The 25,899-nt window shown below is 35.7% G+C and overlaps 1 protein-coding gene across 1 annotated transcript in view; it reads right to left on the bottom strand.

Annotated features, from left to right (window-relative positions):
* Positions 1-679: 679 nt before the first annotated feature.
* The window catches only part of BMT2 (base methyltransferase of 25S rRNA 2 homolog), a 78,572-nt gene continuing 53,352 nt past the window's right edge, over positions 680-25,899 (bottom strand). Inside the window, exons 4-5 of the mRNA XM_061165332.1 lie at positions 11,980-12,094; positions 680-3,911 (exon numbers count right to left, since the gene is read on the bottom strand). Coding sequence (XP_061021315.1) covers positions 3,282-3,911; positions 11,980-12,094 — 745 coding nt within the window. The 3' untranslated portion in view covers positions 680-3,281. The remainder of the gene's footprint in view (positions 3,912-11,979; positions 12,095-25,899) is intronic.

Genomic DNA, 25,899 nt, shown 5'->3' with positions numbered 1-25,899 from the left:
GCACTCTTCTAGAGGGATGAACAATATATCCCTCTTATCTACAATATGTTTGTGATTTGCTAAACTGTTTTTCTTTTGTTTTACAACTTTTTTTTTAAACTTTTCAATTGTTATGAAACAAATTAATGGAGTTAAGCAGGGCCAAAGATATAGGAACAGTAGGCAATCATTCCTAGATACCAATATCAACTCCATGTAGAATGCTTGTCATCTTCATTAGATCATGTTCTATGAAAGCAGGGGGCTGTGAGCATACCAAGCCCTGCTGTTTCCCCAGCATATTGTACATGGTAGAATTCAAATGTTTCTTTCGTGAATAAAGAATTCCTTCACATTGTGAGAAACCCATCTGCTGCCCTAAAATAACTGATTACTTAGGTAATTTATCTTGGATGTAATTTTCAAGGAAAGTAGGATATGATATAGTTGACAAATAATGAACAAGAATTTATGTTGGTTGTTGTCCTCACTCGTTGGTAAATAGTATGACAATAGGGAGGTCACTTGAGCTCTCTGAATCTCGGTGAATGAATTTATGAAATTAAGGGACTGGACTAGATGAAACCAGCTAGAAAATTCTAAGTCATTTAAGTTTCAAATTGCTCCCTAATTCTGAAATCGCTTAGTGAGATTACGTCAAGACCACAAAACTTTCAATTTGTAAATAATAGACAATGAATATTAGAAAATTTAAAATTTTTAATAAATGTGCTTTGTTCACAAAATGTGAAAAAATACAACAAACACAAACATACATTTTCAGGTAAGCCACCTCCCACCACTTGGCAACTACCATATTAACCACTTGATCTAGTCATAATCCTGAAGAAACCAAGCAAATGATCATTTGTTTTTGAAACATCAAATTGTTTTGGAGATACTGTTGTGAATTTGACAGGAGGCCCCTTAACTTTATATCCAAATGAAATCATTTTCAAGAGTACCCATACAGTATTAGAAGGCTCTATGGACTTCTCTTGTCATTATATAGAGAATCTGGCTCCAAGCCACAGGAATGCTTACATTTTAACATTTATATGTTAAATTGGCTTTGGTGGATATTAATACATATTAGTTTAAATCCTGCGCCAACCTAATTTTGAAGATGAATTTACAGTAACAAATGAGATTTATATATCCAAACAAACTTATACTAAATCAGAGTATAGGTTTTTATAAAGAGATATTTCTTTAAAGTACTATTTAAAATACACCATGCACACTTTGGAGCATAAGCAGAATCAACATCTGTAAACAATCAGAAGATTTTATAGCACCAACGTTTTAGCTGTAACACAAAGGCTAAATCCAAGGTCAAATACTTATACCAGCCTCTCAAAAGTATGGTTTTCATTTACTTTCAAAGCACTTTCGTTTCGTATGTTGTTTTCTTTGCCCTTAAGATGGCATTTAGCCCAATCACAGAAAATGGCTGTATGGTAAAGGGGGTACTACCAACACACGTTTCTATGTTACCCTGAACACAGTACTTTCTTTTCCCCTCCTTCTTTCGGGTGAACTACAAGATTTGACCTGTAGTGCTTAACTGGAAAGAAAGTCCTAATTTTTCTTTATAATTAAGTAATCTTATGTTATTGAAAGTAAATGCAAAACTTCAAGTTACTTCTGGCACATTTGAGCAACCAATATTTATTGCATTTACTCAACTGACTTTTAGGTTAATTACAATCTTGTTACTTTCATTAATTTAGAATTTGAAATTTACTTTGAAATATTGGGTACACACACTTAGCTGTTTATATCTTACAGGGTAAATTTTGTATTTCTAAATAAAGTTTGACATTCAAAGTTAACTACAGCAATTCACAATAAGCACAAAAACACTTTTACCAGAGTAAAGAAGTGCAGTTTATGAATTTAGGATCAACTATTGAAAATGCAAGTTTCCTTTAAAAACACACACACACATTAACCATGAAATCTGAAACTGTGATATTTCAGTGCAAAAACCTCAGTATGAGGTAATTTTAATGTAATAACCACTTGAAAAAAAAATCCACACAGTGGCACTCTTAAAAATGACAGTTTACATGACAATTGCTGGCTGACAAGACAACGTGGACTAAATGTTCTTAGCCATTTAAACATTTAAACTGATCTTGTCTTGTTGGACATATATTTCTCCTTAGTCATTTGCTTCTGATTCAGAAACACAGAAAGGCATTTATCAATGTGGAAAGGGAAAATTCCCACAGCCAACTAATGTTTATATATTCAAAGACAAATTTCTGCTAGGGCTTTAGATAGAAACTAGAATACCGAAAGGTCAAAACCATTTTATGAGATTATCAGCAGAGGGTTAATTTAAAAATTTTCTATATAGGTTCCAGACTTGTAGTGCAGCACCTCCTTAACAGAAAGGTGAGGACCCTACTAAGGTTGGTCTAGGTAGAACGTAAGCTCTCTTACAAGTGCAAACCCTTTCACAAAGGTGTGTTAGGTCAGTATCGAGTATTATATTGTTCCTTGCTTAGAGAATTTTGTAATGAAACCTAAATTTAAAAAGTAAAAATGAATTCTCACAGTTAAATATACTCACCACCAATGCCCAAATCAACACGAAGGATATGGAAACTCTACTTTGGCAATGGTGTTTACTGTACTGTGCTAATCAAATTAGAATACATACGTTGGGGGAAACAGATCCCCAATGTCTGATGTTGCCAAATGAGCAAGAAAGAAAAACAGTCATCATCAATTCCAAAAGGTCTAGGGAATGCTGAATCATCAGACAAAACTGAGCCAAAATGGCTTTCTATAACAGGTAACAATTTAGTTAGAAAAAAGGAATAAGATAAGTGCATCACAAAACTACTAAACCAATCTATCTCTCTCTGTCACATTTAACTTGTGAGTCATCAAAGTGCAATCTACAGCTTTCTACATACATATTTTAGTTTCTCATCACAATGGTTTAAAGTCAACACTGAGAAGATGAAAACAAAAATACATAGCAAATTATGCTTCATTTTTCACAATAGCACTAAAGAGAAAAAGGTACCTTTCTATAATATCTTAGTGCTAAATGCTAAGTAACAGTGGTTTCTGCTAGGACAGGAGTCACTCTGCATGAAACATTAAGCTTTCTCTATAAGAATAAATTTTAAAATCCAGAAGTAGAAAAAAATAGCAAACTCTGTAAACCTTTGCATTTCTTCTATGCAAACCAGGTTTTAAGTACTGAGTTCATGTTAGTATTTCTGATTAGTGTAAGCAATTAAGTTTAGGAGTCGGGATTGAAAGGGTCTTTTGCTTTTTTATTAACTTAAAAGTAATATGGGGTCTTCTAGCTCATAGAAAGGAATAGAGCTGGCTTGACTTTCTCCAGAATCTGAGTCATATGGAGCATCAGGGAGCTCTGTGAAACCACATGCTAGTTGTTCATCTTCTATATCTGATCGAACGTAGCAGGAAGAGTTAGAATATTCCTCATCTTCTATACTGTTGAAATCTTGAGGAATATATAACATCCCTGGGTAGTTCCTACTAACCAAGTCACTTGTGGTTTTTAGGGAGGTTTTTCTAAATGCCATCAGATGCATATGTGAAAATTTTGAATACTTGAAACGTTTAAAGCCCAGGGACTCTATAGCAATCTTCCAGCTTTTCATCATCATAGCATGACGGTTCTGATGGGAAGAATCAGGTGTGATGATAAGCAATAAACCATTTAACACTAACAGTTCATGGGCTTTTTTGCAGCAAATCCATCTCTGGTAAGGTGATGGAAAATAAGAAAGAAGAAGAGAGAAAACAACCACATGGAAAAGTTCTCCGGGAAGAGAATCAATAGGGTTTTTCAGCTGCTTCAAAAAGGCATCTATAGCATCTTGTGCAAGCTGGAGTGGTTGCTGAAGCTGCAAGTTCAAGAAGTCACATTTATATACGCTCTGCAAAAAGGAAAAAACAAGGCATACTGAGAATTTTAAGATTACTTCCATCGAACTACACAAATTTTAAACCAAACTATTTCACAGCATTTCTATATAATTCAAGTTTTAAGTATGTACCTTTCACTTCTAAATTATTCCACTTACAGAGACTTATTCAACCAAAACTTTTACTCAGAAAAGTCTCAGAGTAATTAAGGCTAGAGAATTTCTAGTCATCATTTTTAAAAAATGTATTTCTGAGAAACAATTAAAAATACTTTAAAAATATATATTTTTTAAAATATTAAGGCTTTGTTTGAAATTTAACTTGGATAAGAACTTACAGGGATGATTTATTTCTACACTTAGTCATACTTATGTTCACTTAAACATTTATAGTTACCTAAAACAGGCTAGTATAAAAATAACTTTAAACAAGAAATACTATGAAATGAAGATGAACCAAAGAAGTCAGAGGACAATGAAAGTGGATTTATAAATTCATAAAAAAGCAAAATACCAAATCTTTTTAAAGTCATGTAAAGCATCTTTTCAATCCTTAACTTTAACTATCTCAAAAGTAGTTTTAATAATATATCTATTGAAATAAACTACATATTAAATTTAACTAACGGAGTCAAGTGACCGTGAGGCACACCACAAGTAAAGAAACAGCACTGCATCATTTGCTGAATATTAAAATTGTATGAAAATAATCCAGAATAAGAAAGCAGTTTTAAAATTAGATAAAGGTAGCTATCCTTATATAAAACAATAGTTAATTGATTATCAAAGATATGAGCTAATACCTTAGTCCCTCATTAGTGTGTAGACAAGCTGGTCACATAAGCATCTGGACTATCTATCAAGAAAAGCAACACATAAAGTTCTATTATATGGGAAAAGATTGTTTTTCTTTTTTTGTTCCTTTTGGAGGGGAGACAGAGATAGCTTTATTGAAGTATAACTGACATACAACCTAAAGTAATAACCAACACACATTTAAAGTGTACATTTTTAATAAGTTGTAATGTTTATACACTTTTGAAACCACTACTGTAATCAAATTAAGAACAGATCCAACACTCCCTAAAGTTTTCTTGTGCCCCTTACATAGCCCTTCCTTTTATCCTCCCTTCTTCCCTGTCACTAGGCAATCACTGATGTGATTTCTATCACTACAGATCAAGTGTGTATTTTCTAGAATTTAATATAAGTGGAATAGTATAGAATAATGTACTCTTATTTTGCCTGGCTTCCTTCATACAGCACAATTATTTTGAGATTCATTCTTTTTTTTTTTTTGCATGTATTGATAGTTTATTCCTTTTTAATAGCTGAGGTATGATACTATATAAAAGATATACCACAGTTTGTTTTTCCATATACCTTTCATAGATAACTTGGTTGTTTCTAATTTTTGGCAGTAACAACTACAGCTGCTATGAGCATTCCTGTCTTTGCACAGACATATTTTGTCTTTGAATGGACATGTTTCAATTGTCCTGGCAAGTATCAAGGAAAGTGGTGGCTGGATCATATAGCGTGTGCATGTTTAACTTTTAAAGAAACTCCAAAACTATTTTCAAAAGTGCTTACACTGAATTTTACATTTCTACCAGGAGTTGATGGGAGTTCCAGTTTCTCCACCTCCTCCTCAACACTTGGAATGGCCAGCCTTTTAAATTTTAATCACAGTCATAGGTGTGTATTAGTATACTGAGGTTTGAATTTGGCTTTTCCTAGTAAGTAGTGATGTTTACCTGGGTATCTTCTTTGGTGAAGTATCTGTTCAACTTTTTACATGCTGAAAAATAACTGGGTTGTTAAAAACCTATTTTCTTATTGAATTTTGAGAGTTCTTTACTATAGATCCAAGTTCTTAATCAGATATATTGCTTGAAAATATTTCTCTCAGATTATGTCTTTTCATTCTCTTAACAATGTATTTTTTTTCTTTTTTTATTGTAGTATTATTGATTTACAATATTTTATTATTAGTAGTTTCAGGTGTTTAGCATAGTGATTCAGTATTTTTATAGATTATATCCCATTAAAAGTTATTACAAAATAATAGTTATATTCCAGAATGTTGTACAATATAGTCTTGTTGCTTATCAATTTTATATATAGTAGTTTATATTTCCTCATCATATACTCCTATATTGCCCTCGTTCCCTTCCCTCTTCCCCAGTGGTAACCACAAGTTTGTTTTCTATATCTGTGAGTTTATTTCTGTTTTACTATATACATTCATTTATCTTTTAGATTCTATATATGTGATAACATATAAAATTTGTCTTTCTCTGTCTCACTGCTTCACTTAATCTGATAATCTCTAGGTCCATCCATGTTGCAACAAATGGCATTATTTCATTCTTTGTTATGGCTAAGAAATATTCCCATTGTGCATACATATATACCACACCTTCTTTATCCATTCATCTTGTTGATGGATGCTTAGGTTGCTTCCATATAAAGATATGGAAGTTGTAATAATACTGTTATGAACATTGGGGTGCATGTATGTTCTCTAATTAGAGTTTTCTCCAAATTCATGCCCAAGAGTGGGATTGCAGGGTCATACGGTAACTCTAGTCTTAAGTTTTTTAAGGAACCTCCAACAGAGTAGGTGGGTTCCCTTTCTTCACACCCTCTCCCTCATTTATTTCTTGTAGACTTTTTAATAATGGCCATTCTGACTGGTGGAAGGAGATAGCTCATTGTAGTTTTGATTTGCATTTCTCTAATAATTAGTGATACTGAACATCTTTTCATGTGCCTGTTGGCCATCAGTATGTCTTCTTTGGAACAATGTCTATTTAGGTCTTATGCTCATTTTCTGATTGGGTTTTTTAAAAAATATATAAAGTTGCATGAACTGTTTGTGTATTTTGGAAATTAATCCCTTATCAGTAGAACTGTTTCCAAACATTTTCTCCCAGTCAGTAAGTTCTCTTTTGTTTCATTTATGGTTTCCTTTGCTGTGCAGAAGCTTTTAAGCTTAATTAGGTCCCATTTGTTTACTTTTGTTTCTATTTCCATTATTCTAGGAGATGGATTAAAAAAAATATTGTGATTTATGTCAAAGAGTGTTCTACCTATGTTTTTCTCTAGGAGTTTTATAATATCTGGTCTTGTATTTAGGTCTTTAATCCATTTTGAGTAGATTTTGTGTAGATGTTAGAGACTGAGCATTTTTTTGGACATTAAACCAGTCTTACACTCCTGGAATATGTCAAACTTTGCCATAATGTATTATCCTTTTTGAAATATTGTTGGGTTCAATATGCTAAAATTTTGTGGAGAACTTTTGTGTTTATGTTCATGATGGATATGACCTATAGGTTTTTGTTGTTCTGTAATGTCTCTGGTTTTGGTATTGGGGTAATGACCTCACAGAATACGTTGGGAAGTGAAGTCATTTGAGCCTGGAATCTTCTTTATGGGGAAGTTCTAACTGCCAATTAAAATTTATTTAATACATTGTGAGCTATTAAGGTTATCTATTTCTTCATGAGTGAGTTCTGGTAGTATGTATCTTCCAATGAATTTGTCCATTTAATTTGTGGAATTTATTGGCATAAATTTTTTTTGCAACATTTATTATCCTTTCTTTTAATATTAGTAAAATATGTAAGATGTCACATGTTTCTCTTTATTTCCTAATTGGTATGCTTAGTGATTTAATCAATTTTATTGTTCTTTTCAAGCAGCACTTGCTTTCAATTTTTTCCCTACTATATTTCTAAAAGTTTTTTAATTCGTTGATTTCTGCTATAATCTTATTGTTTTCTTTCTTGTATTTTGGATTTAGTATGGGCTTTTTGTTTTTTTCTAGTTGAAAATTGATGTCATTGCTTTGAGACGTTTCTCATTTTATAATAAAGGTGTTTAGTATTGTATAATTTCCTTTAAGTACAGTACTACTTTATTTTTAAATTTATTTTTTGGTTGCGCCACATGGCATGTGGGGTCAGTTCTCTAACCAGGGATTGAACCCATGCACCCTGGATTGGAATCATGGAGTCTTAACTGCTGGACTGCCAGGGGAGTCTCTCTAAGTACACTTTAGTGATTTTAGAGGCATCCTATGCATACCTATGTTTTTATTTATCTTCATTCCAAAATATCTAATTTTCTTGGTGAGTTCTTCTTTCACTGATGTTCTAATTATTCCATCAGTTATTGAGAGAAAGTTGATTAAATCTTCAACTATAATTTTATAAATGTCTATAATTACTACTTTATCAGTTTTTGGCTTATGTATTTTGAAGCTTTTATTAGATGCATAAATGTTGAAGACTGTTTTGTACTCTTGATGAACTGATCTTTTTATCATGATGAAATAAGCATCTTTATTGCTAGTGATATATTTTACTCTAACATCTACTTTGTCTGATTTTAATAGGGCCATTCTAAGCCTTTTGACCATCCTACTTGTGTGTATATAATTGAAGTGCATTTCCTATAGGCAATATATACTTGAGTCCTGTTTTTTTATCCAGTCTGACAATTTCTACCTTTTAATTGGGTATTTAAGCCATGTCTATTTAATGTGATTGTTGGTAAACTTAAGTTTAAAGGTACAATCTTGCTTATTTTCTATGTTTCCCATCTGTTCACTGTTTCCTCTTCTCTATATGCCATCTTTTGGATTAAAGAAATTTAATCCAATTTGATCCTATTTTATCTCCTTTGCTAACTTATTAGCTTTAACTCTTTATTTTACTAGTTGCTTTAGAATTTATAGTCTACATCTTTTACCTATCATAATATCTTACAACATTTACCTTCACATAATACCTTACCACTTAATATGTAGTATAAAAACCTATTACTATACATATAGTATATTTCCCTTTTTCCCTTCTTATGCTATTGTTATCATACATTTTTATATAAACTCCATTTTACAGTTGACTCTTGAACAAACACCATGAGTTTTCACTGCACAGGTCCAATCATACATGGATTTACTTTTAAGAAATATACAGTCAGTTCTCTGTATCTGTGGACACAGAACCCAGGGATATGAAGACCTGACTCTACAGGCCTGAGCATCCAGATTTTGACATCTGTGGCGGTGGTGGGGTGTCCCGGAACCATTCCCCTGGGATGCTCAAGGCCAGCTCTACTATTAGCTTTTATCAAATTTGGAAGAATTCTGACCATTATTTTATTTCTTTTATTCTCTTCTCCCCTTTTTGAGGGAACTCCAGTTATGCTTCTATTTGGCCACTTGAAATTGACTGTTTGCTGATGCTCTTCCACTTAAAAAAAAAAGTCTGTTTAATTTTGGGTAGTTTCAATTGTTATATCCTCAGTTTAACTTCTGTAATATCTAGTGTACTATTAATCTCATTTAGCACATGTTTCATATCATACACCATAGTATCAACCTTCAGAAGTTATATTTGGCTATTTTTAACTATCTCTCATGGCTCTACTTTTTATGCATATAGAATGTAGTTATAACATTCCCATCTTAATGTCCTTGTTTCCTAATTTTAACGTCTGTGTCAGTTCACAGTTGCTTTCTGTTGGAAGACTGATCTCATTGTGGGTCCTATCCTCTTGCTTACTTGGCTGATTACTTTTTTACTGGATATCAGGTATGGCGAATTTTACTTTGCTGTGTACTGGATTACTCTATACTGTTATAAATATTCTAACTTTGTTCTGGGATGTATTAGTAGTTAAATTATCTGGAGACAGTTTGATTTTTTTGGTTCTTGTTTCAAGATTTGTTTCGTGGGACTAGAGCAGCCTTCAGTCGAAGGTTATTCTTCACTACCGAGGCAATTATTAATTATTCTCCACTACTGGGCTTCCCTTGTAGCTCAGTTGGTAAAGAATCTGCCTGCAATGCAGGAGACCTGGGTTCGATTCCTGAGTCAGGAAGACCCCCTGGAGAAGGACATGGCAACCCACTCCAGTATTCTTGCCTGGAGAATCCCATGAACGAGGAGCCTGGCGGGCTACAGTCCATGGGGTCTCAAGAGTCGGACACAACTCAGCGACTAACCACCACCACCACTGAGGTAAGGCGGTTTTGTGTACTCTGCCCAATGCACTGTGATTCCTGTGGTTTTTAGCGTGGCTGGTGGGAACAGGTACTACTTTCCAGCCTGTGTGAGTGCACCAGACAACATAACGTACCTCTGAAGTGGTACTCCCCCAGGTTCATACAGTTTTCTCACAGAAATGTACTGATAAGTACTCAGTTGAGTACTCAAGAAGAAATCTTTGCAGACCCCTGGAATTTTCTCTTTGTGCAGCTCTCCCATCTTTGGTACTTTGTCCGTGAACCGTGGCTGTCTTGATATCCCAGGCCTTTTACCTCTGCCTCCAGAATTCAGAGTTATCAGCTGTGCTCTGCTTGGGACCCCCTGTTTGTGCCACATACTGGAAACTCTCTGAAGGCTACATGCTGGTAAAACTGTATGCCTCATTTGATTTTCCATTTCTTGGGGATCACTGTCCTTCATTACCTGATGTACAGTCTCTTGTATATTATTCTGAATATTTTGTCAACTTTTTAGTTGCTGCAGGAAGGAGGAAAGAGAATTAGACTGGTCCCTGTCACTCTATCTTGCTTGGAAGTATGTCTCTTCCTTTAGTTTTAAAATTAGTTATAGGGTTCTGGGAACTATAAAAGTCTGATTCTACTACTACTACTAAACTTATGTTCTTCTGCCTTCCTTAATGGCTTTACAGTTGAAAATTTATAGCCCTATCCATAAACAATTTAATATTTTAAGAATAAAATTTAAGCTTGAGGTTTAGATTAAATGGTCATCATGTCTCAGCAGTCACTGAAGGATATCTCTAATGTGTATCTTGAGGAAGGAAGGGGAGAGAATCCATGTGTAAATCCATCTGCACTTTAAACTATAGCTCTGGGACTTCCTCTGTGGTCCAGTGGCCAAGATTCCATGCTCCCAATACAGGGGGCCCAGGGAACTAGATCCCATGTGCCAAACGAAGACCTGGCATAGCCAAATAAATAAATAAATATTTAAAAGAAAATAAAATAAGACTATAGCTTCTGATGGCACAGGAATTCTCTGCAAAGTATTTGTCTAATTTTAGAAAGTAGAGATAACAGTAAAGGTTTTTAACATTTTCTTATTTGTCAATGTTAGTCATAAAGACTGTCAAGCTCATTAAAATTAAAGAATAAATTTATTTAAAAGTTGACGCTTCAGGCAGAATTTTTCAATTATAACAGCAAACATTTCTTCAGCACTTACTATATAACAGGCCCTTTGCTAGGTGCTTTAAGTACTTTTTCTCAAGTAAACATGACAATCTTATAGGTATGGTCCATTACAAACCTCACTGAACAGATGAGAAAACTGAGGCTCAGACAGACAAAGTGAGGTTGAAAGTAAGATTACTTTCTCTTATTAAAGTACTTATTGAGTAATTAATAAGCCAGGTACTCTTCTAGATCCTGGGAGCATAACAGTGGGGATAAAAAAATCTCTGACCCTTAGAGTTTATACTCTTAACACATAATCTCTTTATAGCAATAAAAATTAGTAAAAAAATTCTTGTGCCTGGTGCCATATCAAAAGCTAAAACTGCAAAGTTATGAATTTATGTCACTGAGGGAAATAAATCTAATTTTAAAAGCAGAGGAAACATTCTTTGTAAAGTAGTTTTATCTACTAAGTACAAATTTGGCAGTCTCCAAGACCCTGCTCTTTACTATTCCATAACAACTCTACATCACAGTACATTTCAGAAAGAGATGTATTAAGAAAATAAAAATAAAAAATAAAAAGTCAAAATATTAAAACTATCTGGAAGCTTTGCAACCTACTACAATTTTTTGACTCCAACGACAGATGATAAACAAGAAACAAAATGACAAATATGGTATTGGTCAAATTGATATTAAAGAAATGCTCAAATTTTCATAGACTATACATTTATTTTTGAATAGAAAGAGCCTCTTATCAACTTGTACACAGGAAATATATTTGCTATTTTAGGAATGTAAAGATAGTGCTTTCCTTTGTATATATATATGTAAAATATTCAAGTCTCAGAACAAAACAAACAGAACTATGCATACCTCTACAGCAGGTACAATGTCTATGCCAACAGTTAGAAATTCTTCAAACTTCAGAAATGGGTTAAAGCAGCTGCCAACGTCAAGTAATCTGATCTTTCCTGAGGTTTGTAGCAACCTAAAAATAGATTATTTTCAGTATGCCTTTTATAATATGAGAAGTTGTAAGATAAATAAAATATATGAAAAATTCAAACGTTTGAGAATAAAAAAGACTGGCTTTTTGGTCTCAGGATCCCTTTACATGTTTAAAAATTACTGAGGGCCTTGAAGAACTCTTTCATTTATGCAGGTTATATCTACCAATAACACCATGTTTGAAACTAAAACTCAATGGTTTAAAAACATTAATTCATACTGAAAATCTAAATTAGAAAGGGAGTAAAAGTGAGTTATTGTTTTATATTTTTTCAAGTCTCTTTAATGTCTGGCTTAATAGAAGACGAATGGATTCTCTTTATCTGCTTTTCACTCAAGCTGTTGTAATAGGACATGTCATGAAATTTCTAGAAAACTCAACCCTAGATTCAAGAGAGACTGAAAGTAGAAAAGGCAAATAACATTTTAGTATTATTATGAAAATAATTTCCTCCCCAAAGAGACCCTGGACCTCTCAGATTCCTAGATTGCATTTTGAAAACTATAGATGAAAGAATTCATTCACAAATTAATTCTCAGTCGCCAATATAATGATGTCAATGACTTAAGAACCAAGAGAAAAGTTGTTATAGAATAGTATTTTTTAAGTAATGAAAAAATTTTACTTTGTGTGGGAGCATGCCTCATTTACAAAAGTAGTAGGAAAAAAGAAGGTAACCAAACTATACATGATCATTAGTCAAATGCAGCTAATATGGGTCTGAAGAAGTGAAGTGAAGTTAAAGTCGCTCAGTCGTGTCCAACTCTTTGTGACCCCATGGGCAGTCCATGGAATTCTCTAGGCCAGAATACTGGAGTGGATAGCCTTTCTCTTCTCTAGGGGATCTTCCCAACCCAGGAATCGAACCCGGGTCTCCCACATTGCAGGTGGGTTCTTTGCCAGCTGAGCCACAAGGGAACCTCAATATGGATCTACATAGCAGCTAATAAGGATGAAGGAAAACAGTAGAATTTTGTTGGTCTGAAGCCCAGAGTTCTAGTTTTCAGATGGTAGAGCAATAATAAAAACCAACTTCAGACATAAGCATTTTCACTGATATTTAGAAAATGTTTCTGAAAAAATTATGAGTAAATACTGGAAACTTAAAGGAAAGAAATATAATGAAATAACAGAGTAAATAAATGGAACCTTGGGTTCTTTAAAGTCTGTAGGGCACAAAAAAATCTGCCCAGCTTCTGTTCCTTATACCTTTGGCTAGTATACTGCCATAGGATCCATTAGAGAGGTGTTAAACTATACTAAGTTAAGCTTCTAGAAAAGGCACTGTAAGTCAAAATAATATAGTTTTTTTTTTTTTCATAAAGGAATGCAATAAATAGGGGTATGTTTTTAACCAAGAGCCTGATGTCCTAACATTTTATAGAAATGACCATAATCACCATCTGATCATAAATAAACTGTATACTGGATCAGTCCGGTATAGGACACGGCAGGTCATAGTACTGTAAAAACAATATGAACAAATTAAAATATTTTTGTCAATAAAAGTTTATTTAAAAACTCATCTAAAGAGGGGGTTATGAGGGTAAGAAGAAATAAAAGAATTAGCACTCTCAGCAAAAAGAGCTGCTCCTCGGGCTCCACAGATAATTCTCTTGTGTCGATTATTGTGTAGTCTGAGTGACATGTGTAACAATCATCTGTAAAGCTGAATTAAATTTAGTGATACTTGAACTATCACAATACACTAGCTTCAAGGAAGAAGGCGACAAGTGAACTTCTGTGGTATAGGTTGCAAGCTGTCAAATGGAGCAAAAGACTGAGTGGATAGAAACCATGGAAATGCCTGGCATATAGTTGACATTTACTGCTGAATTAACAAATATGAATACTCAAATCATAACCAGTTAGACTAAATGAGAACCTGTAACAATATGTAATGCTAAATACATCACTAGATTGCCATTCCAATCCTTACTTGGGGCTATGGTTAAGAACAGGAGTTCTGGAATCAGAGAGACTTAAAATAAAAACTTGATTCACACAGTCCTTTACCTGTGTGATATGGAGACAACAATGACAGTCACACTTAAAGAGTTGTTTCCAGGATTAAATGAGATAATGCATTTATAATGTTTGACCTCGTATGTCGTACATGGTAAATGCTCCAAAAAGTGGTAGATATTGTTAGCTATCAATATCCTGTTATATTATAAAATCCTATGTGGTTTGTCCACTAATGACCTTCTTAAACATAGTAAAAGCAGAATTTGCCTCACACTATTCTGATAGATCCTAGTAAACTGGGTAGAAAAAAGTTTCTAATAGTTTTTTAAAAGGTGCTTCTTATAAACTTTCTACCTGAATATTCTGAATCATTTAAGTGATTCAACATTAAATGTGAAAGTGAAAGTCACTCAGTCATGTCAGATTCTTTGCTACCCCATGGACTATACAATCCATAGAATTCTCCAGGCCAGAATACTGGAGTGGGTAGACCTTCCCTTCTCCAGGGGATCTTCCCAACCCAGGGATCGAATCCAGGTCTCATGCACTGCAGGCGGTTTCTTTACCAGCTGAGCCACGAAAGGGGTTTCCCTGGTGGCTCCCAGTTGTGGTCAGTGCCCATGACACTGCGATAGACCACAATCAACCCATGTCTCTGCCAGAGACTCCTGGACACTTTCAGGCAAGTCTGGATCAGTCTCTTGTGGGGTCACTGCTCCTTTCTCCTGGGTCCTGGTACACACAAGGTTTTGTTTGTGCCCTCCAAGAGTCTCTGTTTCCCTAGTCCTGTGTAAATTCTGTAATCAAATCCCACTGGCCTTCAAAGTCAAATTCCTTGGGGATTCTGTCGCTGTGCCAAATCCCCAGGTTGGGAAGTCTGTTGTGGAGCCTAGAACTTTCGCAGCAATGAGAGAACTTCTTTGGTATAATTGTTCTCCAGTTTGTCTCTTGCCCACCCAGTGGCTCTTCCCAGATAGTGGATGGTGCTAGTGGTAAAGGACCTGCCTGCTGACACAGGAGTCGTGGGTTCAATTCCTAGGTTGGGAAGATCCCCAGAAGGAAATGGCAACCCAATCCAGAATTCTTGCCTTGTCCAAAATTCCATGGACAGAGTAGCCTGGCGGGCTGCAGTACATGAAGCTGCAAAGAGACACTTTTTAATATAATTTAATATAATGGAATAACTTAATAACATTCTTGTTCAGTTGTTAAGTCATGTCTGACTCTTTGCAACCCCATGGACTGCAATATGCCAGGCTTCCCTGTCCTTCACTATCTCTTGGGAGTTTGCTCAAATTCATGTCCATTGAATTGGTAATGCTATATAACCATCTCATCCTTTGCTGTCCTTTTCTCCTTTCACTTTCAATCTTTCCCAGCATCAGGGTCTTTTCCAGTGAGTTGTCTCTTCGCATCAGGTGGCCCAAGTATTGGAGCTTCAGCTTCAGCTTCAGTCCTTCCAATGAATATTCAGGGTTGATTTCCTTTAGAATTGACTGGTTGGATCTCCTTGCAGTCCAAGGGACTCTCAAGAGTCTTCTCCAACACCACAATTTGAAAGCATCAATTCTTCAGTGCTCAGCCTTCTTTATTATGGCCCAACTCTCAAATCTGTACCTGACTATTGGAAAAACCATAGCTTTGACTGTACAGATCTTTGTTGGCAAAGTGATGTCTTTGCTTTTTAATATGCTGTCTAGGTTTGTCAAAGCTTTCCTTCCAAAGAGCAAGAGTCTTTTAATTTCATGGCTACAGTCATTGTTTGCTGTGATTGTGGAGCCCAAGGGAAAAAAAAACCATCACTGCTTCTATTTTTTCTCCTTCTATTTGCCATGAAGTGATGAGCCAAATGTCATATTCTTAAGTTTTCTGAATGTTGAGTTTTAAGCCAGCTTTTTCCCTCTCCTCTTTCACCCTCATCTAGAGGCTCTTTAGTTGCTCTTCACTTCCTGCTATTAGCATCTGCATATCTGAAGTTGTTGCTCTCAGTAATACACTTAATCCTTTTCAAATTTCTTTGGTTTAGCTCTGCAATTTTTTCTTTTTTTACATCAAACATATATTTACAGATTAAACACTAATCACACAGGGAACAGAACATCCAAATAAATACTACCCAGTGCAAGAAATAACACGCTGCATCTTAGAAACACAATCCTCCCTGACGACATCCCCTACCCATTCTGTAAAGACAGCCACTGTCCTGATTTTAGTGATAAACATTCCCTTGATTTCCTTTTATAGTCTTCCCACCATGAATGTTTTCTGAGTAATACAGTTTCACACTACAAATTTGCTTTTGGGACTTTCTTCTTTCACTTAATATAAATTTGTGAAGGTCATCTGTGTTTGTATAATTTAATTCAGATTCATTGCTGTGTGGTAGTACCTTTTACACAACACATCCCATTGTGATTTTGATGAGAATGGCACTGATCATTTGGGAAGAATTAACATCTTTACAATATCAAGTCTTCTAATGCATGGACATGCTATTGTCCTCCATCTACTTAGGTTTCTTTCATTGTCTCCAAATAGCTTTAACAATTTCTCTTAAAGGTCCCACGTATACTTTATTGGGTTTATATTTCTTGTTAGCTCAATAAATTTCTTGTTAGCACCATTTTTTGATGCTATTATTGCATTCCCCCCCCCCCCCATGGATAAACCCTCTTATTTTTTTAAAATTTAATTTTTCATTGTTGGTTACAGAAATGCAACTCATTTTGTATAATGATTTGTATCCAGCAGCCTGACTAAGTTTCTGTTATCTCAACTGCTAATCTGTATATTATTTTGAGTATTCTAATCTAGGTACATAGTTATATGAAATCTGTGAAAAACAACATTTATTACTTCTTTTCTTTTCTATCCATCCACCCAGCCACCCATCCATCTACTATTTGCCTCATTACTTTTCCCAGGACTTCTGTTGGTGTTCAGCTGCTAAGTCATGTCTGACTCTTTGCGACCCCATGGACTACAGCACACCAGGCTTTCCTGTCCTTCACTATCTCCCAGAGTTTGCTCAAACTTCAGGCTTCTAATACAGTACTAAACAGGACTAGTACAAGCAGTTACTATTTTGTTTTCAGTCTCAGAAGAGACATTAAGTATAATGTTCACCATTAATATATAATTCACTATTAAACACAATGACTGCTGCAGGTTTTATATAGAAACCTTGATAAAGCTAAAGAAGCTCCTCTTATACTTTGCTAGTTCCTTTTGTAAAAAAAACATTTTCACAGAAATCCATGTTGGATTTTATGAAATGCACTTTACTCAGCTGCTGAGATAGGACTTTAGCTTGTTTATGTGGTACAGTACACTCAATTCTGTAGTGTCAAATCAAGCCTGCCATTATTGGGGATAATCTGACTTGGTTTTGATAAATTGTTCTTTTTATAAATTAAAGGATTTGTTTTATATATGTATATATAGCTGGTTCTGTCTGTGGTGGTTCTGGTCTATAAAGTCATCACAATCACTGAACCATGCTCTTAAGGGAAACAGAAAATTAGGCCTCTGATTACAATACTTTAATTATCAGATCAACATATAACTTGGATTTATGTGTATTTCTGTTTAAAAGTACCTTATTTAATACATATTACAATGCACCAACACTGAACTCATAACCAACACCATTATAACTCATGCCTAAGAGAGGCATATTTAATATAGTACTCCCTCTGTAAGGCGTAATACAGCCTTCTTGTTTTTAGATACACTTGATAGAATTTAAACATTATGCTCAGGGGTCATTTAAAAAGTGAAATCAATAAAAAGCGCAAAAAATGTACTCTAAATAGACTGAAAAAGGGACATTTTTATACTTGAGAATTGAACAATAAGGAAGAGCTTCCCTTGCTCAACTTCAGCTAGGAAGGTGTATGTCAGATGACTTAAACTTTTTTGCCACACTGAGCATGTCCACAAATGAGGCTGAAAATGCCAAGGGTACTGATCTTGGAATTAAATTTTATTGATTAGGTGAATTTGCAGATAGGGAATTTTTGAATAATGAAGATAAACAGTGTGTACTCACACACACACACACACACATATATATTTGCATCTATGTTCATAAGTGAGACCAGACTATAATTTTCCACTCTTGTACTGTCCACAGTTTTCATGTCAAGGTTATGCTAGACTCTTTAAGGTGAGTGCAGGAGAATTCTTTTCATCTATTTTTAAGAGTATGTGTAAGAATAGACTTCATTTTCCCTTTAATGCTTATTAGAACTTGCTGGCAAAGCCATTTAGGCCTAGTCTTATTTATGAAAAGATTTTTAACCACTAATTTAATTTCTTTAATATTATTAACATCCACAAAGTTATTCAGTATCCTTCTACTATCTTTTAAAAGTCTTCAGTATGTATTGCTATATTCACTCTTTTCAATATTGAGCGCCGAAGAATTGATGCTTTTGAACTGTGGTGTTGGAGAAGACTCTTGAGAGTCCCTTGGACTGCAAGGAGATCCAACCAGTCCATCCTAAAGGAGATCAGTCCTGGCTGTTCATTGGAAGGACTAATGCTGAAGCTGAAACTCCAATACTTTGGCCACCTCATGTGAAGAGTTCACTCACTGGAAAAGACCCTGATGCTGGGAGGGATTGGGGGCAGGAGGAGAAGGGGATGACAGAGGATGAGATGGCTGGATGGCATCACTGACTTGATGAACTTGAATTTGAGTAAACTCCGGGAGTTGGTGATGAACAGGGAAGCCTGGCGTGCTGTGATTCATGGGGTCACAAAGAGTCAGACACGACTGAGTGACTAAACTGAACTGAATACTGAAACCGGTTATTTGTGATTTTTGTTTTTTTGGGATGTACCTCACCCTGAGATTTCCCATTTTAATGGGAATTCCAGTTTTTATATTTGTTGACTTTTTCTACCTTCCTGCTGTTTACTTTTTTCAGTTTTTGAAAAGGAAGGAGCTTATTTTCTGAGTTATCTTTGACTTTTGTTTTTAACTCTTTAAAAATAATTTTATCTATTCACTTTTGGCTGTGCTGGGTCTTCACTGCCTTGCAGGCTTTTCTCTAGCTGCAGTGAGAAAGGGATCCTCTCTAGTTGCAGTGTGCAGGATTCTCACTGTGGTGGCTTCTCTTGCGGCAGAGCATGGACTCTAGGTTGTGTGGGCTTCAGTAGTTGCAGCTCTTGGGGTATAGAGCACAGGCTCAATAGTCGTGGCCCATGAGCTTAGTTACTCTGTGGCATGTGGGATCTTCCCAGACCAGGGATCAGACCTGTGTTTTCTGCACTGGCAGGATTCTTTACCACTGAGCCACCAGGGAAGCCCATCTTTAACTTCTTGAGATAGACTCTTAATTCATTAGTTTTCAGGTTTTTTTATACTATATGCATTTAAGCTATAAATTTTCCTTTCAGTGATGCTATAGCTATACCCAAACGTTTTAATAAAAAGCATTTTTGTGACATTTTTTGACAAAAAATTCTTCACAAAAAATATTATTTAGTTGAAAATATTTTCTAATTTTTATTATAATTTTTCAGCTCATGAGTTTTTTGGAGAAGGTTATTTACTAATTTCCAAACCTTTGGGTTCTTTCTAATTCCCATTTGGTACCAATTTCTTGCTTAATAGCATTGTCTGTATAATTCAACCCTTTGAGTCTTACTGACATTTGCCTTATACATTTTTATAAATTAATAACATTTTAAATATTTACTATAATTTTTAAATAACATTTTTGGTATATGTTAACTGTATAGCATAGTTGAAATGAATTATTTTGTAGTTTTGGGGTACACTATTCTACATAGAGCTGTTAGGTTGTTAACTATGTTGTTCAAATATTCTACTGTGAATGCTTGCTCTCTGTTATTGAGAAGGTGTGTTAAAAATCTTAGAATTTTTTAAAGAAGCAGAAAAATCTCTATAAATTGATAAAACAGCACCACCTTCATAGTGTATAAAGATTAAATGAGTTAACTACATACTATACATGAGGACAAGGAGTAAAGAAGGAATAATTACCAAAAGTTTGGTACAGTTAAAAAAGGAAAAAAAGGCTCTGGAGAGAGATAATCAATAGAACTCTATCTTTACTGGTACTTTACTACCAAGTGACCTTAGAAATTTTACTTACCCATTTTGTGTCTGTTTCCTCATCTGTAAAATGAAAGGTCATTCTAATTCTAATATCCTAGATCAGTTCTTGAGAGAATAAAATATTACCCTCTTACTTATTTGAAACGTCTATATTAATATCTTGCTGAAAATAATCAAATAAACATAAGACTTAAGAAAATTACTACCTAGTGAATTTTCCTGAGGTCCAAATTTCATGAAAATCTATTCTGTCAGATTGTTAATGGACATCTAACAGCAGCAAAGCTCTAAGGGGCACTTTTTTCTATGTGTCATACATAGAATAAAAACTGGCTTAGTTATGGCACTCTGTCAGATACAATTCTAATGAACCAAAGTCTTTCACTGGAGGTAGAATGGAAAGGGACTCTTGTCACTTAGGATACCTCTGCTTGAGACTCTCTACCAGTAGTTCTTAATTTTTTGGGTAATATACTTCTTTGAGTATCTGATGAAATTTATGGCCATCTCCCCCTAAAAAACAATACATATATGATACACAAGTCACACTTTGCTATTATTTAGGGTGGTTCACAGACTCTGCTTGGATTATATAAGTTTCCACGTATAGGCAGTGATGATGAAGACAAGGTTATATAGAATCACTGTCTTGGTCTGGTACAGTTTAGTGGCAAGGAACAGAAACCACTTAAACTAGCTTAAGTAAAATGCAAATTTATCTTAAATATGAAAAGATACCCCATGGAATTCAACTTCAAGAAGCACAGTTGGTCTTCATGGGAACAGAAAGGGTATCAAGGAGATACTTTTCTATCTCCTCTTTCTTTCCAGAAAACTGCCTTAATTGTCTACAAAACATTTCTGGACATTGATGATTAAAATTGACATGGTTCTGTTAGGTAGTCAGAATAGGAAACAGCAGTCCAGAGTGGCGGTGGCTAAAAGACAACGAAGGGAAAAGCCCGAGAAAATAGAACAAAGGAAGGTCTGAGGACCGGAGTGAGGACCTCAGGTAGAACAAACAGCACTCCTGGCTAGCCCAATTTACATAGGGCAGGCCTAGGGGGAGGAAAAAACATATAAAAAGAGAAGCCAAAGGGCCAGGGCGCCCTCCTTTCTTCTCTTCGTGTTTTTGGGTCGGTATGCCCTTGCACCTCGAGGATGTATTTTCCTGCTGCTGCTAAGTCGCTTCAGTCGTGTCCAACTCTGTGCAAACCCAAAGACGGCAGCCCACCAGGCTCTGCCGTCCCTGGGATTCTCCAGGCAAGAAGACTGGAGTGGGTTTCCATTTCTTTCTCCAATGCATGAAAGGGAAAAGTGAAAGTGAAGTCGCTCAGTCGTGTCCGACTCTTTGCGACCCCATGGTCTGCAGTCTACCAGGCTCCTCCGGCCATGGGATTTTCCAGGCAAGAGCACTGGAGTGGGGTGCCATTGCCTTCTCTGATTTTCCTGCTATTTTCTAAATAAAATTGAGCTGTAACATGGAACTGTAACACTGATCTGTTTAAGAGCTATAACACAGTCTGTCTGAGGCCTGAGAGCTATGACACACGGAGGGCTCTAACGTCCGTGGCTTCAAATTTTTGTTGAGACAAGACAGAACCGAGGAGAATATACTCACGTGACAGTTCTATACCCCTGAACTATACTATTAAAGTATAACTATCTTTCATTTCGGTTTAGAGTACTTAGTATTTATATACACAGTCAGGATATGGGCTAGATTAATAAATAGCATCTGTGAACTACTCTCTGAGTTAATATTTAGCTTTCTTTGTTAGGATGTTCTCTTTAAATTTCCTTCCAAGACACCTATGACTCTCAGATAGCCTTTCTCAGGTTATACTTTTCATGCTTTCTCTCTCTTTCCATTGCAACCTAGGACTTATTACAGATATATCACTTTCTACTGAAACATCTCTCTGAAAATATACATCAAACTCAACCACAATATGCAACTTGCCACCATTAAGAATGTTGAAAAGAAATGTGATGTAGGCTCTGTAACTTCATTAAACAGTTGTAATCAATTCTGTGGTCTACGGCAGCACTGCTGGAATGTGTTAGTGTTCTCTGGAGACTACTCTGAGGCATTTGAACACATTTTTCTAAATGTAAACTAGGTTGTAGGAAGCAAGCCTTTTTTTAGACACGCCAAATGTGATTCCAAAGAGACTGAGGAAAAACAAAGTCATTATACCTTATGAGAAACAAAACAGAAAGAAATGGCTGAATTTACTAATGTTGGTAAGGTAAATATTTAGAAGATATTAGTTTTATCTGACCAGGAAAATCTATAGAACAGATCAACAGTCTGATGAGTCAGGAAACAACTGGTTTTCTACAGGACAGCTAATTGAAATACAGTTAGACTGGTTCCTAATTTCAATATATAGGAACCCTCTTCATTTACATTCTGTGAAGTGATAAAACATACTGATTAAAAGACAAAGTTTGGTTACAAAGTTTGTGATGGTTCCTCTACATTTTATCGCCTCTTTCAAATGTTCATTTACATTCCTCAGTAAATTGTCACTTTGCTTTAGACAGATTTATGCAGAGAACCTTAAAACTGTATTATTTGGAAACATTTTTAAAATTTAAGAATTCAGTGTTCAACTTCACTTACAGTTTCTCAAAAGTGTTAAGTAAAAATCTTGCATGTAAAAATGTATAGGCTATTCATATGATAACTTTCTATTTAAATTTCTTTCCTATGTTGATTTTTACTCCATACTGCCTTTGTTCTCTTTTCTAAACCAGTTATAGTAAAAGACTGTATTTCTTTACTCCTGTCTGCCTAGGCTGTTCAAATGATAACTTTCTATTTAAATTTCCTATGTTGGGTTTTACTCAATATTGCCTTTGTTCTCTTTTTCAAAACAGTTATAGTAAAAGATCATATTTCTTTATTCCCTCCCCCTCAACTCCCATCTTGTTGGTTAAGGAGCTTAATAAGGAAATACAGGATTTTATTTCCTACAAAATTTTCTATCTGGCATGCTGCCAGTGTCAACAACAGAATCTTGAATGCCTCAAGACATTTTAAGAGGGAGCTATAAACTCTAAGTAAAATGTTTTCCTTGTTACATAAGAAAACCTGGCAATATTTACCAAAGTATACAGTTTAAAGCAGGTTTTCAAAGTGCTCTCTTCAAAGCCTTAGGTATTTTCCAGAGTCCACTCAAGGGTCAACAAAGGTAGACATGGGAGATATTGGGTGGTGACAACTTCTATACCCTTGGCCTATACCACAAAATGTTTCCTCTGAAGAAAATATTCTGTGGCTAAAATGTTAAAATCAATAATCCAGGCCTTCCTTATTACCCTACTGGTTTGATATAGAGGAATGGGAAATTAGATTTCCATATAGTATCTTCTTCAGGAGAAACAAAAGAAGAAAACGCACTATTGAGAGTCAGTATGTAAAATAGCACTGTCACTCTGAATTCATGACAGTCATATATATGAGAAATGTTTTTACAATCCAACTTTTAGGGGTGATAGATAACAAATAAGTGGGTAAAATTTATTACTAGATACCCTGGATCACATTAATAATAATTTAGTTCCACCCATCTTCCTGTCATAATCATTTCTTCAAGGAATAGCAGAAAAAATAGCTAAACAGAAAATTTCTGATTCTGATTGATGGTGTGGTTTATTATCATTTATTCATATTTAGATAATACCCAAACCAAGGACTGAACCTGGGTCTTCCACATTGCAGGCAGACTCTTTACAATCTAAGCTACCAGGGAAGTCTGGCATTTAGCAACTTGCTCTTAGCATTTCATATCAGTTCAGTTCAGTCGTTCTGTCATGTCCGACTCTCTGACCCCATGAATCGCAGCATGCCAGGCCTCCCTATACATCACCAATTCCCGGAGTTTACTCAAACTCATGTTCATTGAGCCCGTGATGCCATCCAGCCATCTCATCCTCTGTCGTCCCCTTCTCCTCCTGCCCTCAATACCTCCCAGCATCAGGGTCTTTTCCAGTGAGTCAAGTTTTCGCATGAGGTGGCCAAAGTATTGGAGTTTCAGCTTCAGCATTAGTCCTTCCAATGAACAGCCAGGACTGATCTCCTTTAGGATGGACTGGTTGGATCTCCTTGCAGTCCAAGGGACTCTCAAGAGTCTTCTCCAACACCACAGTTCAAAAGAATCAATTCTTCGGTGCTCAGCTTTCTTCACAGTCCAACTCTCACATCCATACATGACCACTGGAAAAACCACAGCCTTGACCAGACAGACCTTTGTTGGCAAAAATAATGTCTCTGCTTTTTAATATGCTATCTAAGTTGGTCATAACTTTCATTCCAAGGAGTAAGCGTCTTTTAATTTCATGGCTGCAACCACCATCTGCAGTGATTTTGGAGCCCAAGAAAATGAAGTATGACACTGCTTCCACTGTTTCCCCATCTATTTCCCATGAAGTATTGGGACCAGATGCCATGATCTTAGTTTTCTGAATGTTGAGCTTTAAGCCAACTTTTTCACTCTCCTCTTTCACTTTCATCAAGAGGCTTTTGGTTCCTCTTCACTTGCTGCCATAAGGGTGGTGTCATCTGCATATCTGAGGTTATTGATATTTCTCCCGGCAATCTTGATTTCAGCTTGTGCTTCTTCCAGCCCAGCGTTTCTCATGATGTACTCTGCATATAAGTTAAATAAGCAGGGTGACAATATACAGCCTTGACGTACTCCTTTTCCTATTTGGAACCAGTCTGTTCCATGTCCAGTTCTAACTGTTGCTTCCTGACCTGCATACAGGTTTCTCAAGAGGCCAGTCAGGTGGTCTGGTATTCCCATCTCTTTCAGAATTTTCCACAGTTTATTGTGATCCACACAGTCAAAGGCTGTGGCATAGTCAATAAAACAGAAATAGATGTTTTTCTGGAACTCTGTTGCTTTTTCAATGATCCAGCGGATGTTGGCAATTTGATCTCTGGTTCCTCTGCCTTTTCTAAAACCAACTTGAACATCTGGAAGTTCACAGTTCACATATTGCTGAAGCCTGGCTTGGAGAATTTTGAGCATTACTTAACTAGCGTGTAAGATGAGTGCAATTGTGTGGTAGTTTGAGCATTCTTTGGCATTGCCTTTCTTTGGGATTGGAATGAAAACTGACCTTTTCCAGTCCTATGGCCACTGCTGAGTTTTCCAAATTTGCTGGCATATTGAGTGCAGCACTTTCACAGCATCATCTTTCAGGATTTGAAATCGCTCAACTGGAATTCCATCACCTCCATCCACTAGCTAGCTTTGTTCGTAGTGATGCTTTCTAAAGCCCACCTGACTTCACATTCCAGGATGTCTGGCTCTAGGTGAGTGATCACACTATTGTGATTATCTGGGTCATGAAGATCTTTTTTGTACAGTTCTTCTGTGTCTTCTTGCCACCTCTTCTTAATATTTTCTGCTTCTTTTAGGTCCATACCATTTCTGTCCTTTATCGAACCCATCTTTGCATGAAATGTTCCCTTGGTATCTCTAATTTTCTTGAAGAGATCTCTAGTCTTTCCCATTCTGTTGTTTTCCTCTATTTCTTTGCATTGGTCCCTGAGGAAGGCTTTCTTATCTCTCCTGGCTATTCTTTCGAACTCTGCATTCAAATGGGATTATCTTTCCTTTTCTCCTTTGCTTTTCGCTTCTCTTCTTTTCACAGCTATTTGTAAGGCCTCCTCAGACAACCATTTTGCATTTTTGCATTTCTTTTCCAT

This window comes from Dama dama, chromosome 18 (assembly GCF_033118175.1).
Source record: "Dama dama isolate Ldn47 chromosome 18, ASM3311817v1, whole genome shotgun sequence".
In the NCBI taxonomy this organism is placed as follows: Eukaryota; Metazoa; Chordata; class Mammalia; order Artiodactyla; family Cervidae; genus Dama; species Dama dama.
Note: the sequence above shows the minus strand (reverse complement) of the source record. Positions and strands in the feature narration are given on the sequence as shown.